Source organism: Pongo pygmaeus, chromosome 13 (genome assembly GCF_028885625.2).
Source record: "Pongo pygmaeus isolate AG05252 chromosome 13, NHGRI_mPonPyg2-v2.0_pri, whole genome shotgun sequence".
In the NCBI taxonomy this organism is placed as follows: Eukaryota; Metazoa; Chordata; class Mammalia; order Primates; family Hominidae; genus Pongo; species Pongo pygmaeus.
This window is the reverse complement of record NC_072386.2, coordinates 113,570,817-113,589,408: the sequence shown is the minus strand read 5'-3', so window position 1 is coordinate 113,589,408 and position 18,592 is coordinate 113,570,817. Positions and strand designations below refer to the sequence as shown.

The window sequence follows — 18,592 nt, the reverse complement described above, 5'->3', positions numbered from 1 at the left end:
TTATAGGCATTTACCTCGCTAGGAACAGACTCTCAAAATACATGAAGCAAAAATGGACAGAATTAAAAGGAGAAATAAACAGTTCTACAATAATAGTGGGAGACTACAATACCCCATTTTCAATAACGGGGAGAAGAATCAGATAGAAGATAAGTGAGGAAATAGAGGAACTAAACATCATAATAAACCAGCTATACTTAAAAGACATATACAGAACATTCCACCCAGCAAGAGCAGAATACACATTCTTCTCTAAAGCGAATGAGGTATTCACCAGACTGTATGCCACAATTCAAGTTTCATAATATTTTACAAGATAGATATCATACAAAGTATCTTCTCGGACCACACAGATGAAGTTATAAATTAATAACAGAAGGAAAACTGGAAAAGTCACAAATATCTGAAAGTTAAACAACACTCTTAACCACTGGGTCAAAGAAGAAATCAAGGTCGGGCACAGTGGCTCACACCTGTAATCCCAGCACTTTGGGAGGCCAAGGCGGGTGGATCACCTGAGGTCGGGAGTTCGAGACCAGCCTGACCAACACGGAGAAACCACGTCTCCATGTCTCTAAATATCAAATTAGCCCGGCGTGGTGGCGCAAGCCTGTAATCCCAGCTACTTTAGAGACGGAGGCAGGAGAATCGCTTGAACCCAGGAGGTGGAGGTTGTGGTGAGCCGAGATCACACCACTGCACTCCAGCCTGGGCAACAAGGGTGAAACTCCATCTCAAAAAAAAAAAAAAAAAAAAAAAAGAAATCAAAAGGGAAATTAGAAAATACTTAGAAATGAATGAAAATAACACAACATACAAAAACTTATGAGCTGTAGTGAAAACAGTGATCAAAGGGAAATTTATAGTTGTAAATAACTACATTAAAAAGAGGGAAAGGCTGGGAGCAGTGGCTCACACATGTAATCCCAGCACTTTGGGAGGCTGAGGGCGGATCACTTGAACTCCAGAGTTCAAGACCATGAAGTTTTACACTTATAAATGATTAAAGTAATAAACATTACGCATGTTTTACCACAATAAAAAGCCCCTCACCACCACCAAAAACGAAAAGAAAGGGCAAAAACCAGTAAACTAGACTGGCAAGGAAAAGAACTCTAGAAGGATCCTCAAGTTTTCCGGTCTGGATAGGAGACGAGATGAACTTTAGATAATTAAAAGGTACTTTCACATCAGGACAATCAATTGGAGATCTCGTCCATGTAGCTGCCTGGGTTGTGAATGGTCAGCATGAAGTAGGTAACGGAAGCCATGGGAGTGCAAGAGTTTGCCCTAGGGAGAATCCCAAGGCAGGAATCCTGAAAAACACATCCAAAAGTGAGGGGAGAGCTTTCTGCTCTTCGGGCTCCCGCGCGACGAGTCTACACCCATAGGCTAGAAGGACTTACCAAAGTTTAAGTGCAGAGGAGCCCTTCAGGCCCAAGGAGGCAGCGCACCGTCTAGGCCCAGCTACAGAAGAGCCGCTGAGACGGGGGTCCCGAGCAGCGGGTCCCTGCGAGGCGCACAGGGCCTGAGCCGCAGACGCTTACAAGCTGAGGCACCTCGGGGTAGTAGGCAGTGAAGCTAGTGCCGAGAGTACAGTGCCCTCCGTCTGCGCCCCGCCCACAACGCAGAAATTCCCTCTCGGGGCCCCTGTTGTCCTCCGAGCCTTCCGATTGGCGGAGAGGACCATGGGACCTGGAAGTTGTCTTTGTCCGGCCAGGGCTGCCCTTCCGGTTCCGTTGGGTCCCCCTTTGGCTCGGGTTCCCTGCCCCTCCCCCTTCCCGGAGCCCCGAGGGGCCGGAGCTCCTGGCGGTGCCGGATCCTGACGGCGGCCTTCCCCCGGGTCTGTAAGTGCGGAGACGGCCGGAGCGCCGGGCTGGGGTGCGGGGTCTCTCAAAATGGAACCCCCCTGGGGCCCTGGATCAGCCGGGACCTGCACTGGGATGGGAGCCGAGAGGCTGGCCTAGGCCCCTGGGGACTTGAGGAGCCCTTGGCCCGGCCCACGCTGCGCCCCGCCCCTTTCCCTTCCCTGTGGCTGGAGTGGGGAGCCTGAGGATGCCCTTGGGACCGCCTCATAGGACCCCACCTGAGGGCCCAGCAGTTGGCTTGGGGGCCTGACTCTGGCATCTTATAAGAAGTGCCAGAGGTGAGGCCCTAAGAAAACGAGCTTCGGGAGCCAGCCCAAGACCAGGCATTCAGTGCCAGTCTTTGAGAACCACTATGAGTGCTAGGTTACCCTTTTGCTGGGGTTTTCTCCTATTTGGCCACTGGTCGCAGCACCTTTTATATTACTGGAGCTATACCAGACACTGGAGATTCGCAAGATATTGTTCCAGTTTTCAGGATTAAGTTTGGGAGCCAGATCTGAACAAATAAGTACTCCTATGTGCATATATATATATATATGTATGTATCAGTCACATATGTGTTAATTGCTCAAGGGGCCGTTGCTGAGAAGGCTTTAGAAAGAAAGTGATGTCTGAATGGTACTTGGAGAGAGTAAAGTGTTGAAGAGTTTTTCAGGGAAGACAGTTGCAATACTGTGGAGAAATGACTGAGCATAACTTGTGTGGGAAGAGGAGGAAATGGGGGGACTCCTATGCACAGAATGGATATGAGACTGGGAAAGTCGACTGAGGTCCAGATGGTGAATGGTGTAATCCTAAAGGAGATGGGTAGTTTTTTGAAGAGTGCTGAACAGAAGATTGATATGGTCAGATTTGCACTGCAGGAAATCATTTTGTTCTGTAGAAAGCCCATAGAGAAGAGACTTTCTATTAACTGCATTTAGACTTTTTAGCTAAAAGTTAGGAACTCTTATCGCAGATTCTTTTGAAGGGGTAATGGGATCAGCCTAGTGAGAGGCAAAGAATTCCTGAAATACAGTTATAATGGTGTCATTGGTAAGGAGACAAGTATACTGGAGATGATTATGTCAAGACTCCATAGTTAACTGAATGCTGAAGAAGTGAGAGGAACCAAATCTTATTCTTAGGTTTTAGACCTCTGAGCTGAAGGATGGTAATGCCATTATCAGAAATAAAGCCATAAGCTTAGTGTAGGTTATGAATTCATTTTTTGGACATGTTGAATTAAAAGTCTAATGAGATAGACACATAGAGCTGTCCAGCATAGAGTTGGAAATGCAAATCTTTAGCTCAGCATAAACATTGTAGCTAGAGGTAAAAGTTTGAGTTATCAGCATAGAAGTGGAAACCATGGGAATAGCTGGCATCAGGAAGAGAATTTTGAAAAATAAGGAAAGTTGGGGGGTAATGCTTGCATTTATGAAGCAGAAAGAGGAATTGGAGCTAGTAGTAGTCAGCGGTAGGCAATAAAGTGTAGGAGTGCAGGGTTACAGCAAGCAAGAAGACCCAGAAATCAAGAGAAGGGAATTTCTAGGAGAGACCACTGGATCAATTCATGCAGAGCATCTGGAGACTTGGGGGAGGGGAGAGTATTGCATTTCTTTATGAAGAGGTCATTAGTGACCTTTTAAAAAGCAATTTAGTACAGTGATGAGGTGATACTCTATGAAATATTAGATACCTCAGCTGGTTTGGTATTAAATGGGAGTAAGGATAGGACACATATAAAGCATTTCACAAAGAAAATTGACAGGCTTTATTTGTATACCTAACACATGCTTATAGGGTACATACCAGACACTGTTCTAAGCTCTTTAAAAAATTAAATCATTTATTTTCCATAACAACCCTATGAAATAAATTACTATTGATAGATGGGAACATTGAAGCAGAGTGGTTCGAGTTTACACAGAAAGTAGTTGAGCAGGGTTTTGATCCCAGGAAATATGGCTCCAGAGTCCATGGTTTTACCCACTGCTCTATGCAGTGAATGAATATAGGAGCCAAAGGAATGGGAAACATTTAAGCAAAGAGAGGCTCATTGATAAGAATGGAGAGGCTTGGAAAGAGACCCAGGTTGAGAAGAAGGTAAGTAAAGGATTTATGTTTGATATGTTTTTTATTTCTTTCTTCCTAAGTCCGTTTCCACTCTCTGCCAATTTAGGTTAATTTCTTCCACTCTCATGCTTTCATTTCTCACTTACCATCTGTAATCAAATCTTTTCTTCATATCCATCCAGCTCATGGATCCTCACCTTGATGTCATGCAGGCTCCTCTGGCTCAAGACCAGACTCATGATCATGCCCTCCAATATTCCCTGCTTTACTGAATGAAACTCAGTCAAAGATATCCAGTTACACAAACCAAATATCTTGGAGTCATCTTGACCCTTTCCCCACATTGGTCACCAAGCCTATCAATTCTTTGCTTGAAATGTCTCTCAAATCTGTTTCCCCTCTCCATCCATATTATTGTTGTCTCTCTTCAGGCCCATGCCATTCTGTCTTGATCTGTTTAGAGTAATCACATACTAAAATGCTTCCTTGTCTCTATATTTACTGTTCTCCAAGCCATTCTCCATAAGAAATTTTTTTGGCTTATTGAAGTTTAGACAGCGCAAGAGTGCAGGCATCATGCATTTCAAGTGATAGGGAAGTAGCCTAGAACAGGTATTTTTGAGTACCTTGAATTGAGATTTAGTTTGGTTAAGTTTGGCCATGGGGATTGGGATTTAGGGATTGTTAACATAGGGAGGTAATAAAACATTGAGACAGAAGACAGGCTTTTTGAAAAAAATAGCAAGAAATTGGAGACTTAGCTTTGAAAGAGATACTTACCCTTATACAATTTAGTGAAGCCTCAAAGAACAGACCAGCAAAACAATGGTGGAAAACAGATCAATAGTTAAGTAATGTGCCCACTTCTACATAACAGTTTAAAAAAAGAACTAGGCCGGGCGTGGTATCTCACACCTGTAATCCCAGCACTTTGGGAGGTGGGAGGCTGAGGCATGAGAATCTCTTGAACCTGGGAGGCCAAGGTTGCAGTGAGCCGAGATCGCACCACTGCACTCCAGTCTGGGCAACAGAGCAAGACTTGGTCTCAAAAAATGAAAAAAAAAATCAAAAGAAGAATTAAATCTATATTCGTCAACATAAATTGCTCTCAAAAACAATGAGTGAAAAAAAGTTGCAAAACAATATGTATAGTTTATGTATAAGAAACTTAATTACGTTATACTTTCTGTGGCTAGACATATAGAAGTATTGTTTTTAAAATTCCAGGAGGGGCCGGGCACAGTGGTTCATGCCTATAATCCCAGCACATTGGGAGGCCGAGGCGGGTGGATCACTTGAGGTCAGGAGTTCAAGACCAGCCTGGCCAACATGGTGAAACCCCGTCTCTACTAAAATTGCAAAAATTATCCAGGCTTGGTGGTTCATGCCTGTAATCCCAGCTACTCAGGAGGCTGAGGCAGGAGAATTTCTTGAACTCGGAGGTGGAGGTTGCAGTGAGCCAAGATTGCACCACTGCACTCGAGCGTGGGCAACAGAGCAAGACTCCGTTTCAAAAAATAATAAATAAATACATAAATAAATAAACAAAATGCAGGGAGGGAGAGTCAGGAAGGATCAAACTTAAACTGAATACTGAGTGGTAGGCAGTTGAGAAGGGGAATTATATCTAAAATCTTCAAAAATTTTTCAAGAAGAATACATTCTGTATATATTACTTAAAAGTTGAAACAAAAGCTTGAGAACTTGGAGAGTATCGTGTCATGAAAGTTACCTAAAAGAAGAACAAGATTAAGGTTTATAGAGAGAAAGGCTGTAGTATAATAAAGCCTCTTTAGAAAAAGAACATATCATGTCAATGAGGGACAAAGATTTCCAAGTAGTTTTGAGGGTCAGTTGAAAGATAAGGGCACTTTTATGAGACAGGTGAGGAAGCAAACTGATACATAGCTTAGGAATTTATTATACAGATAGAAAAATTTTACTTGCCAGTAGTTATTAGAAGCATTTGAGAAAAGAAACTATTTTCTCAGTGCCTGTAGTATAGCAATGAACATTGTCCCACCTGGAATATTCAGTAATTAGTCATTTTTTACTATCCCCATTTGAACAAAGGGAAAATTTCAAATTAGTTATAATTGTGGAAGGATTGTATAAATATAAATGAAGAGGAAGTGAGAATATTCCCATTACATTGATGTTTGAGAAATATCATTCAAAACTTGCTAATAGAAACTCAACAGTATTCAGATTTAATCTCAGTAACTGAGGCAATAGATAATAAAGACCTGAACTATGGCAATGATGTAAGAATGGAGGAGTGAGGAGTTGGTGATCAATCTGAGGAAAGAATCAACAAAATATGATGACTGTGTCTCTGATCTACGTGATCAGTTCTTCACTTTCCTTCAGTTACAAGAAGCTTGACTATAATCTAGAATTATATAAGTGATTTTTATGACTATTTTGAGTAATTACTGCTATACTTAGAAGTCACCTACAGTTGGGGATTGTGAAATCAAATATATTCATAATTTTTATTTTCTGCTTTATTTGCAAATGGCATTAAGTTTCAGTCCACAAAGATAAATACCCAAAAGATGGAAAATAATATAAAGTAAAATAGATGAGAAAGGTGTAATAAGGATAAAGGCATAATATGCAATCAGGAATATGACTAATACATATATGCTTGCCATTTAAGTCTTCTAATTTCATGCAAGTTTGGCTTGAAGTTATAACTTGTTTTTAAACATGAACCTTTTTTTGAAGCATAACAAAAACAAAAATATACAAGTCATAAGTGTGCAGCTCAATGAATTTTCTTGGCCTGTGTTTGTGATACTGAACGTAAGGAAGGAAATCTGAAGAGTTAGACAATTTTTTTTTTTTTTTTGAGACGGAGTCTCGCTGTGTCTCCCAGGCTGGAGTGCAGTGGCGCGATCTCAGCTCACTGCAAGCTCCGCCTCCCGGGTTCACGCCATTCTCCTGCCTCAGCCTCCCGAGTAGTTAGGACTACAGGTGCCCACCACCACACCTGGCTAATTTTTTTTTTGTATTTTTAGTAGAGACGGGGTTTCACCATGGTCTCGATCTCCTGACCTCATGATCTGCCCACCTCGGCCTCCCAAAGTGCTGGGATTACAGGTGTGAGCCACCGCGCCTAGCCGAGTTACACAATTATTATCCTTGAGATAAAACTGTACCAGGCAGGTGAAGTGGCTAACACCTGTAATCCCAGCACTTTGGGAGGCCGAGGCAGACAGATTACCTGAGGTCAGGAGTTCAAGACCAGCCTGGCCAACATGGTGAAACTCCATCTCTACTAAAAATAGAAAAATTAGGCCTGGCGCAGTGGCTCATGCCTGTAATCCCACCACTTTGGGAGGCCGAAGCAGGTGGATCACCCAGGCCAGTAGTTCGAGACCAGCCTGACCAACATGAAGAAACCCCGTCTCTACTAAAAATACAAAATTAGCCAGGCTTGGTGGCGCCTGCCTGTAATCCCAGCTACTGGGGAGGCTGAGGCAGGAGAATCGCTTGAATCCGGGAGGCGGAGGTTGTGGCAAGCCCATTGCACTTCAGCCTGGGTGACAACAGCGAAACTCTGTCTCCAAAAAAAAAAAAAAAAAAATACAAAAATTAGCTGGGCATGGTGGCAGGCACCTGTAATCCCAGCTACTCAGGAGGCTGAGGCAGGAGAATCGCTTGAACCCAGGAGGCAGAGGTTGCAGCAAGCTGAGATCACGCCATTGCACTCCAGCCTGGGCAACAAGAGTGAAACTCCATCTCAAAAAAAGAAAAAAAACTGTACCTAGGTTAGTTGTTTCATACCTGGATTTTGGCATCATGCAGTGTAAACACCAGTTCCAGATCTAACACTTAACACTTTCAACCTCTGTTGGAGTTTACAAGTTATCTATGTTTTCTAAGCTTAGTTTCCTCATATACAAAATGTGGGATAATGGTAATACTTACCTGTAGAAATTTTCACGATTAAATGGGTCAATTTATTTATTTATTTATTTATTTATTTATTTATTGTGATAGAATCTGGCTCTGTCACCCACACTGGAGTGCAGTGGCATAATCATGGCTCACTGCAACCTCTGCCTCGTGGGCTCAAGCCATTCTCCCATTCAGCCTCCCAAGAAGCTGGGACTACAGGCACACGACACCACGCCCAGCTAATTTTTGTATTTTTTGTAGAGACAGGGTTTCACTGTGTTGGCCAGGCTGGTCTCAAAGTCCTGAGCTCAAGCAGTGTGCCCATTTCAGCCTGCCAAAGTGCTGGAATACAGGCATGAGCCACTGTGCTCGGCCTAAATGGGTCAATTTAGGTATAACATCTATATCTGAAATGTAGCAAGGAAGATTAGGTATCATTTCTCTTGTTTTTAAATAAAATTAAGACGGTTCATAAGAAACTTTTTTTAACTATTAAAAAAAATTTTTTTTAAGTGTTTAAAACAGGCTTATGCCTGTAATCCTAGCACTTTGGGAGGCCTTGTGGGAACACTGCTTGAACCCAGGAGTTTTAGGTTACAGTGAGATTTGATTGCACCACTACACTCCAGCCTAGGCAACACAGCAAGACCCTGTCTCTACAAAAAATAAAAACATTAGCCAGGTGTGGTGGTGTGCACCTGTAGTCCTGGCTACTCAGGAGGCTGAGGCAGGACGATTGTTTGAGCCTTGGTGCCAAGGCAGCAGTGAGCTATGATTACGCCACTGCATTCTATCCTGGGAGACAGATGACAGAGTGAGACCTTGTCTCAAAAAAAAAAAAAAAAGATGAAATTTGGTTTTATATTGCCAAAATTATTTTGGAAACAAACCCTAGAAACAAAGCTTTCCCTAGGCACTCAAAAGAAGATATCATAATGAAGAGCATCTGTACCATAGCCTAGTAATAATTTCATGGGAGAACATTAAGAACTCATTATTCTTCTGTTTTTTGTCAAATGAGCTGTATAAAGTATAACAAACCATTGGTCGTTGCCCTCAAATAACTAACAGTCTATTGGAAAGAGAAACTAGTGAAAGGAATCAATTAAGGGATAAGATGTGTGGCCTGGAAATAAGAATTTATCAAAGAGAGACAATAGAGTGGGCTGACACATCCTAGGGAAAACATCCTTTAAAAAACTAATAAATTTTGCTCACATTCTTAGACTACAGCAGACAGATCAAAGCAAACACTTCCCTGAACTATCTGGTTGGCTGTTCTTGTTGATAATTTTCTTGAGAACTGATGGATAGGAAGCACAGTCATGCATCACTTAACAACTGCGATGTGTTTTGAGAAATGCGTCGTTAGGTGATTTCATCATTTTGTGAACATCATGGAGTATACTTAATGCAAACCTAGATGGTATAGCCTACTACACACCTAGGTTGTATGATATAGCCTGTTGCTCCTCAGTTATAAACCCGTACCACATGTTACTATACTGAATACTGTAGGCAATTGTAACACAGTGGTGTTTGTGTATCTAAATATAGAAAAGGTACAGTAAAAATATGGTATTATATTCTATGGGACCATCATTGTATATGCAGTTCATTGTTGAACAAAACACTGTCATATGACACATGACTAAATGAAACTACCCTCCAGCTCTTCATCTTTAGAGCAAGGAACAATTGTCTCTAAGGATAGTTGTCTAAAGCATTGTGAGTACTGTCATAATATAGATAGAACCAATGAATGCTTATTTTGGGGTGTGAGGAGGAAAATACTGATCTAACGGTTTCATAGGCACCTTCAAAACCAGCTAAATGCTAAAAAAGAATGCCACTTTTGTTTGGCCACTTGAAACAGTCACTTTTACAACTCTGGTTACAAATTGGAACATTCATCACTCCAAATCCAAAATGAGTATTTTAAGCTACTGCAGTTGCTAAAAGTGACCAATGATAATAGTTTTGCTGCTTTAAATTACTGACATTTTCCCTGTATATCTTCTACATTTTCCATTCATGTTTGATACTCACTGTCTTTTCTCTGATGTTTCATTTGCTTGTCTACATCGCTCCTCTCTCAATGCAGTTTTTGTATTTATTGTGATTATCGGTACATTCAAAATGTCATACAAGGGGAAAGCTTATGCTTTGTTTATGTTTTTATTAATATACTTATTACTTCTTCTTATACTGGTGCCTTACCAGTTCCCCCTCCTAAATTTCACCTCTCTTTCTTTTTTTTCTTTTTTCTTTTTTTTTGAGACGGAGTCTTGCTCTGTTGCCTAGGCTGGAGTGCAGAGGCGCAATCTCGGCTCACTGCAACCTCCACCTCCCGGGTTCAAACAATTATCCTGCCTCAGCCTCCCGAGTAGCTGAAATTACAGGCGCCCACCACCATGCCGGGTAATTTTTTGTATTTTTAGTAGAGATGGGGTTTCACCGTGTTAGCCAGGATGGTCTCGATCTCTTGACCTCGTGATCCACCCGCCTTGGCCTCCCAAAGTGCTGGGATTACAGGTGTGAGCCACTGTGCCTGGCCGGTCACCTTTCTTTCAATGCCATTCTCATTCAAATGAACTCCTAAATTTAGAATCTTTACACATTCCTTTTATTCATTCTCTATATCTAGTCAGTTACCAAGTTCTTTGAAATATCTTTTGTTATTTTTCCTTTCTTCTTCTTCCCATTTTTTATTTCTTTCTAGGCCATCATGGCCTCAGACCTGTAATGCTTCTGCAGACACTAAGCTGGTCTTCCTAACAACAGTTCTTCCTTACCACTGTCAAACTAATCTGATAGGTTCAGTTAATGCAAACTGAGCACTTGCTGTGTATTTAGTGCAGTATTAGGCAATGGGAATACACACTGATTTGAACAGAAGAGGGTTTGGCCAGTAATGGGACAAGCAATGTAGCTGCAATAAGTATAATATAATTCAAAGCAAAAGGAAGGAATATTTTGTCTTAGAAGATGCAAGTTCCCAGCATTAGATGGAGATGCTTTCCCCTAATACCATGAAACTTGGAGTTTGGATGGGAAGGAATAAGTATTTAATAAAGTGTGTTGAGTGTTACAATAGAAGTATGCAATAGGCCCAGAAGAGACAATTCTACTCTATTAAGCGGTCAGGGAAGGGCCTCTCAGAGAAAATAAAGGAGTCACGATTGTTTAGAAAGTGGTGTTTTTGTTTGTTTTGTTTTATTTTGTTTTTTTAGACAAAGCCTCATTCTGCCACCCAGGCTGGAGTGCAATGGTGCAATCTTGGCTCGCTGCAACCTCCGCCTCCCGGGTTCAAGTGATTCTCCAGCCTTAGCCTCCTGAGTAGCTGGGACTACAGGCACGTGCCACCACACCTGGCTAATTTTTGTATTTTTCGTAGGGACAGGGTTTCACTATGTTGGCCAGGCTAGTCTCGAACTCCTGACCTCGTGATCCACCCACCTCAGCCTCCCAAAGTGCTGGGATAACAGGCATGAGCCACCACGCCCAGCTTGTTTTTTGTTTTTGTGATGGAGTTTTGCTCTTGTTGCCCAGGCTGGAGTGCGGTGGTGCAATCTTGGCTCACCACAACCTCTGCCTCCCGGGTTCAAGTGATTCTCCAGCCTTAGCCTCCTGAGTAGCTGGGACTACAGGCATGTGCCACTACGCCCAGCTAATTTTGTATTTTTAGTAGAGACGGGGTTTCTCCAAGTTGGTCAGGCTGGTCTCGAACTCCCGACCTCAGGTGATCCGCCTGCCTTGGCCTCCAGAAGTGCTGGGATTACAGGCATGAGCCACCATGCCCAGCCTAGAAAGTAGTGTTTTAAACTAAGGAAACAAGTATCATTAGGTCTGGAGCCAAGAGAGAGCTGTTATGTATCAGGCACTAAGGAATAAGAATAAAACCTGGACTCTGCCATCAGGAGCTGATATTCATTGTTACAGAAGTTAAGATGATAAAGATTGGACTTTGGGGTCCAGATGTGGCCAGGAGAAGCTGGTTGTCTCATCTGACTCTGAACTAAGGGGTTGATTAATACATAAAATTCAGTGAATTTCTTGATGCACTGAGATTATAGAGCTATATCTCAAAGACAGACCTAACGTACCTACCAATCTCATAGAAGACTGGTATATAAAGAGAATGTCAGTTCATTATGTCATTAGTTTACAGTGACTAGTGGACTGGAATTATCGTGTTGGCCTGGTAAATTTATCTTTTCCCTTGAGAGAGACAAATGGGAAGCCAGGTTATGAGAAAATCATTTATGACAGTATGGAATCAGAACATGGAGACTTTCACCAAAGGAATTGCTATATAAAGGAATCAGTATGCAGACAGTTTGGGGAAAGATACCTTCTCCATTGTTGAATGAGTTTTTCCAGTGTTTACCTTAATTATGATTGGGTTTCATTAATCAGTTTATATTCAAGAGGTTAGTCTTCATCCAGGAGACAATGGGAAGTCACTGAAGGAGTTTAGGCAGGAGTGGGGTATAATCAGATCTCTGTTTTTGAAAGATGTGGTGGTATGAAAACTGTATTAGAGGGAACATAAGCAGGAAGCCAAGGCAACATTTATGAATCAGTTCTAGTAGTCCACATAATGACTAATGATTGATAAATAGGGATAAAGTTTAAAGAACAGAATCTAGTAGGGATTGATTTGATCTATGTTACTGCTACTCAGATTCCCACCATATTAGCTCATGTCGTTTTTCTACATCAAGTATTTTATTTTCTATATAAAGAAATGTTCCTTAAAATGGAGTTTAGATTTTTCCAGAATGGACAGGACAAAGAACTTTGTCTTTGCCTAAAAACATTGTCCCGTTAGGTCTGTGACTTTCATTTTATTGCAGAAATACTTGTATGAATAAGTTCATATCAATTTAAACAGAAAAGGGTTTGGCCAGGAATTGGACAAGCATTGTCAGTGCAGTTGTTTAAAATATAGAGCAAAGAAAAAACGCAAAGGAACCCATGTTTGCTGTAGGTTCCCTCTTCTTCAGAGACCAGTTTTTACTGAATGATTCCAGAGAGGTGAAAATCTCCATATTAGGGTTCTGAAGTGGGGAGACAATTGCTCTTGCCTTAGAAGAAGCAGGTTCACAGTTTTATACAAAATAAGATAACTATTTCATCTTTACTTGTGTGGGTTATGTTTTAGTTTGCTTTAGAAACCTGATAGAATTCTCATTTGAGAAGTTAAAAGATACTCTTGGACTATCCCAAGCACTATTCTTGTATTAAGTATCTTTAAAAGTTGAACGAATGCCAAGCTATTTACACAAATACAAGTCCACTCTTTAGGTGCAATTGGCACTTGATGTTGGTAAGGAGTAATTTTTAACAGCCTTTGAAACCTGTTATAGTGGCTTCCTCTTTCAAGGAAGATTTCATTTGGATACATACAAAACAGATATGACAACACAGATTTGTTTTTGGAAGGTAGATCCAGCTTTCTTAATTGTTTGAGTTTCCTTAAATTCAACCTTTTTACATTTCTGTTCTTTAGGTCTGCCAAAATGTCTGAAAGATCAGATCTCCTTCACTTCAAGTTTGAAAATTATGGAGATTCAATGTTACAAAAAATGAACAAATTAAGAGAAGAGAATAAATTTTGTGATGTTACAGTTCTCATAGATGATATTGAGGTACAGGGACATAAAATTGTGTTTGCTGCAGGTTCCCCCTTCTTAAGAGACCAATTTTTACTGAATGATTCCAGAGAGGTGAAAATCTCCATATTACAGAGTTCCGAAGTGGGGAGACAATTGCTTTTATCCTGTTATAGTGGTGTGCTGGAATTCCCTGAGATGGAACTGGTAAATTACTTGACTGCTGCAAGTTTTCTTCAAATGAGCCACATTGTAGAACGGTGCACACAGGCCCTGTGGAAGTTTATAAAGCCAAAACAACCAATGGATAGTAAAGAGGGATGTGAACCACAGAGTGCTTCTCCCCAGTCAAAAGAACAGCAGGGAGATGCCAGAGGCTCCCCAAAGCAGGACTCACCTTGTATTCATCCATCTGAAGACAGTATGGATATGGAGGACAGTGATATTCAGATTGTTAAGGTAGAATCTATTGGGGATGTATCAGAGGTTAGAAGTAAAAAAGATCAGAACCAGTTTATTTCTTCTGAACCCACTGCTTTACATTCATCAGAGCCCCAGCACTCCCTGATAAATTCAACTGTGGAAAACAGAGTAAGTGAAATAGAACAAAACCATCTCCACAATTATGCCCTTTCTTATACAGGCAGTGATAACATCATCATGGCCTCAAAAGATGTCTTTGGCCCTAATATTCGAGGTGTAGACAAAGGCCTACAGTGGCATCACCAATGCCCAAAGTGTACCAGGGTGTTTCGTCACCTGGAGAACTACGCCAACCATTTAAAAATGCACAAACTCTTTATGTGTCTACTCTGCGGCAAGACTTTCACTCAGAAAGGCAACCTTCATCGACACATGCGTGTGCATGCCGGAATTAAACCTTTCCAGTGTAAAATCTGTGGGAAAACCTTTTCTCAGAAGTGTTCCTTACAGGATCATCTTAACCTTCACAGTGGAGATAAGCCCCATAAATGTAACTATTGTGATATGGTTTTTGCACATAAACCAGTTTTGAGGAAACACCTTAAACAGCTGCATGGCAAAAACAGCTTTGATAATGCCAATGAGAGAAATGTACAAGACCTCACAGTGGATTTTGATTCTTTTGCATGTACAACAGTCACAGACTCTAAAGGGTGTCAGCCACAACCCGATGCAACACAGGTCCTGGATGCAGGTAAACTGGCCCAAGCTGTCCTGAACTTAAGAAATGATAGTACTTGTGTGAATTGAGTAGGGGCTTCATGCTCACAACTCGAACTGACTGAGAATGTGGCAATAGTCTCAGTCTTTTTAGGAGTGATTTTGCTAGTTTGACTTCTCCAAAGCCTCTGTGTAGGTGGTAGGGAGTGAGTCAAAGCACTAATGGACCAGGCAACTTACCACTTGGAGTGGATTTGCCTTACTTTTGCCCTCTCCCATTTTCTGTTTTGAATTATTTATCTTGTAAAGTCTGTTTTCCTTTCCCAAGGAATAATTCCTTTTGTCTACCTAACATTGACTTATGTCTTTGACTGACACTGTTTTAGGCTTTTCACTAGGCATATTCTGAAGGTACCAACAAGTTAATAACATCACCTACTCTCCACTAATAGATGCTATGCTAAGAGAAGTGAATAATCTTTCTTTGGTAGAAAATAGGCTGAGATATAAGGTGATATTGCTATTGACCTGAAAATGTGATAGAACTTCTGGTTGCCTATTGATTATTCCTCCATGTCTGATAAATGAATCTGCTTCCTACCATTTGTACTTGTCTTGGAGCTGGCTATAAAGAAGTATGCTGGTTTGTTATGTACTCTTTTCAACAGTATCATAGCCCAACTTCATCTCATTGAATTGTTCACATACACCAGAGTACCCTCTCTTGAGGAACACCTGCAGGCAGATAGTTAGGGATGACCATGAGGAGCATAATCAACAGGGATAGAAGTACACTTATACAACAGCACTTACATGGGAGGTTTCTCTGGTAGCATGTCCCATAAGAGGCCATATGCTTATAATTAATGTGTAACTTGTTGATGCTTTTGAGATCAGGACTGCTCCAGGCACGCTAAAAATGTGCTAAAGTATAATGGGCTCTCTAAAAAGAGGCTATTTGGGAGTCTCTGAATTTTGTTTCAGAGTTTAGCCATCAGAAAGGTGAGTTTGGCCATCAGAGTTTTGTCCTGTGCACCATAAAATTCTCTGAATTTTCATTTCCTCATGTACCTTAATTTCTAAAATGGATGATAAAAGTTAGGTTGGACACAGAAGGGGCAATCAAATTTCTGTATTCAGATACCTCTTAAAGGTACACTGTCCCACCTTGCTGCCTTTGATTGCGAATACAAATTTAATTTTCAAAAAGGAAAAACAGAACAGCTCTTTTTCCTAAAACACATGTTGTACTTCAGACCTAAAATTCTAAGTCTTATTTGTTTCTCACCCATGAGTTAGATTTAGGTAATAGTATTAGTAGAGTCCTTAGAGAATCTTAAGAGGTCATTTACTCCACCTCTTTCATTTTAAATTGGGGTATCCAAAGCCTGAAGAGGTGGCCTGGCCAATATTGGCCAAGGTATAACTAAATATGAGCTAGCATCTTCTTCCTTCTTCTCGCTATGCCTTGGCTTTAAAAGATTTAGTACATGAAGAATAATGCATTAGCAAAAAGCTCCTAGTTTGTGTTTCCCCTTTGTGTCTCCCTGTTGGCTTTCTGAGACAACCTGAATTTTGCCAACAAAATATCGCAGAGGGATTTATATTAATTATTTTTTAGTTAGATGAATATCATATTCTTCCCATCCAAATGAGTGATTTGCTAGGTTTGTTTAGGGAGGGAAAAAGCAAGAATAATGTGAGAAGAATCTAAATGCGAAGTTGATTTTGTGTGGAAAACTGTTTATTAGTTTCCATCAGGATTTTCTGTTTTTATTTTTGAGCTATGAGAGTGCATGCAGATTTGAAAAATTAGGCTTGCATAGTCAGAGGGGATCTTCAATTGTTATATTTGATACGTTTACATGTATCAGTGTTATCATATGTAAATTATCATCATGTGAGTCAGATGTGAAGTATGATTTTTGTCTTTTGTTCAAATATTTAAAATGATAATACAGTTGAGTGATAAGACTAATAGGTACCTTATGCCTAACATCACTCATTATATGGTCTAATGATGCTTCCTAGCATTGTGATTTTTACATGATCCAGCCAAAGAGTACCAATTCTATGCAATAGTGAGACTCTACCCTGTCAACCAAACAGCATTTTTTGGTATTTTCTGTCAACATCGTTTCTTCACAGGGAAATTTCAAGTTGGAGTGCTTCCTTTGCTCACATTCATGTCCTGTTTTAGTTACTGGTTTGAAGACTAAAAGGCACGGGTTCAAATAAGATTGGTCTCTTTGGTTGGAGACTATTTCTGGGTTCATTCAGTTGTTCAAGAAACATTAGTTAAGCACCTACTGTTGCTAGACACTATGCTAGATACTGAGGATAATGAAGGTAAGATTGATATAGTCCCTGCCCTCATGGAGCTTATAGTCTCATGTGGTCTTAGTGAAACAAAGTCTCAATTTGCTTTTATACTAGAAATAATAAAGAAAGCTGCCTTGCTGTATTCGATCAGTTAAAATCAGCAACTTCGTGCTTTTGTATCAGTAAAACATTTAGTTCTCACCTTTTGAAAATGCAAACCACTGAAGTGATTTACAGTCTCCTCCATTTTTGGCTGGAGAGGTGTTCTGTTTCTGTGAGACATTTTTCTAATTTTTGTGGAACTTGACTTTCCTCCTTCTTTGCTTATATGTGTTTGTTAGATTATATTGCAAAGAAGTCAAGTTACTGATATCCAGTACATTTTATAGAGGAAGATGACTTTCAAAACTGTCATATTTCTGTAGAGGAGGAAGATTTTTAAAACCTTTATCATTCAGCATTTGTATTTTATGGATCCCCAGGAGAACTAAAGAGGAGATGACTCTCTACCATAGTTTGGTTTAAAAAAAAATTACTCTGTCAGTTATTTATTTATTATTTAATACTAAAGATAAACTCCAAACTGAAGTGGCTCTGAGGTAAATCAGATATGATTTTAATTTGTTTAAGTTTCTTTATTAGCAGATCTATAAATGGAAGGTGACCAATGTCACTGCTTCTAAAATACTGTCCTAAACAACCCAGAAGATTTTATTTCAGCTCATGAATAGCTGCTCTAAATCTGTTGTATGTTAGACATACTATGAACTACCTCTTCACTTATTATGGGGAAGTTTCCTTAATAAAAGTGTGACGATTAAAGCTCTGGTGTCATTGGTTTGTTTTCTCACTCTCCCTTCCTTCTATTCTTTTTTAATTGCTTTGAATACAGTAAGGTCTTCTTTATGTATAGTCTTAAAAATACATATTAAGCATGCTGAGCTTGCCTTCAGAAGAAAATATGAACTAATCAGAAAGTTGTTACTAGATTCAGTTACTTCCACGAGAACCTTTTGCCGGAGGAGCAGAGCAACTGCCTTTAAGAATTGGTTCAGAGGCGGCCGGGCGTGGTGGCTCACGCCTGTAATCCCAGCACTTTGGGAGGCCGAGGCGGGCGGATCACGAGGTCAGGAAATCGAGACCATCCTGGCTAACACGGTGAAACCCAGTCTCTACTAAAAATACAAAAAATTAGCCGGGCCTGGTGGCAGGCGCGTGTAGTCCCAGCTACTCGGGAGGCTGAGGCAGGAGAATGGCGTGAACCCGGGAGGCGGATCTTGCGCTGAGCCGAGATGGCGCCACTGCACTCCAGTCTGGGCGACAGAGCGAGACTCTGTCTCAAAAAAAAAAAAAAAAAAAAGAAAAGAAAGAATAGAATTGGTGCAGATGCCAGGCACGGCGGCTCATGCCTGTAATCCCAGCACTTTGGGAGGCCAGGGCGGGTGGATCACCTGAGGTCAGGAGTTCGAGACCAGCCTGGCCAACATGGTGAAACCCCGTCTCTACTAAAAATACAAAAAGCAGCTGGGTGTGGTGGCAGGCACCTGTAATCCCAGCTACTCAGGAGGCTGAGGCAGGAGAATTGCTTGAACCTGCTAGGCGGAGGTTGTGGTAGGCCGAGGTTGTGCCACTGCACTCCAGCCTGGATTACAGAGTGAGACTCCGTTCCCCCCCGCC

At 41.0% G+C, this 18,592-nt stretch overlaps 2 protein-coding genes across 3 annotated transcripts in view; one reads left to right on the top strand and one right to left on the bottom strand.

Annotated features, from left to right (window-relative positions):
- The window catches only part of RABGAP1 (RAB GTPase activating protein 1), a 177,811-nt gene extending 175,876 nt beyond the window's left edge, over nt 1-1,935 (bottom strand). The window contains exon 1 of the mRNA XM_054502511.2: nt 1,407-1,935. The gene's annotated coding sequence lies outside the window, so the exon portion shown is untranslated. The remainder of the gene's footprint in view (nt 1-1,406) is intronic.
- On the top strand, nt 1,714-17,737 carry ZBTB26 (zinc finger and BTB domain containing 26). 2 transcript variants are annotated; one of them, XM_054502258.2, is made up of 2 exons: nt 1,714-1,843; nt 13,348-17,737. In XM_054502258.2, exon 2 carries the CDS (start codon nt 13,358-13,360, stop codon nt 14,681-14,683), a length of 1,326 nt encoding a protein of 441 aa, XP_054358233.1. In that variant the 5' UTR covers nt 1,714-1,843; nt 13,348-13,357; the 3' UTR covers nt 14,684-17,737. The 2 variants fall into 2 exon arrangements, with proteins under 2 accessions (XP_054358233.1, XP_054358232.1); XM_054502257.2 differs by having other exon boundaries at nt 1,726-1,847.
- Nucleotides 17,738-18,592: the final 855 nt, after the last annotated feature.

Excerpts from the sequence above, each read along its gene's own strand:
- ZBTB26 (XM_054502258.2), top strand. The coding sequence starts at position 13,358 with ATGTCTGAAAGATCAGATCTCCTTCACTTCAAGTTTGAAAATTATGGA.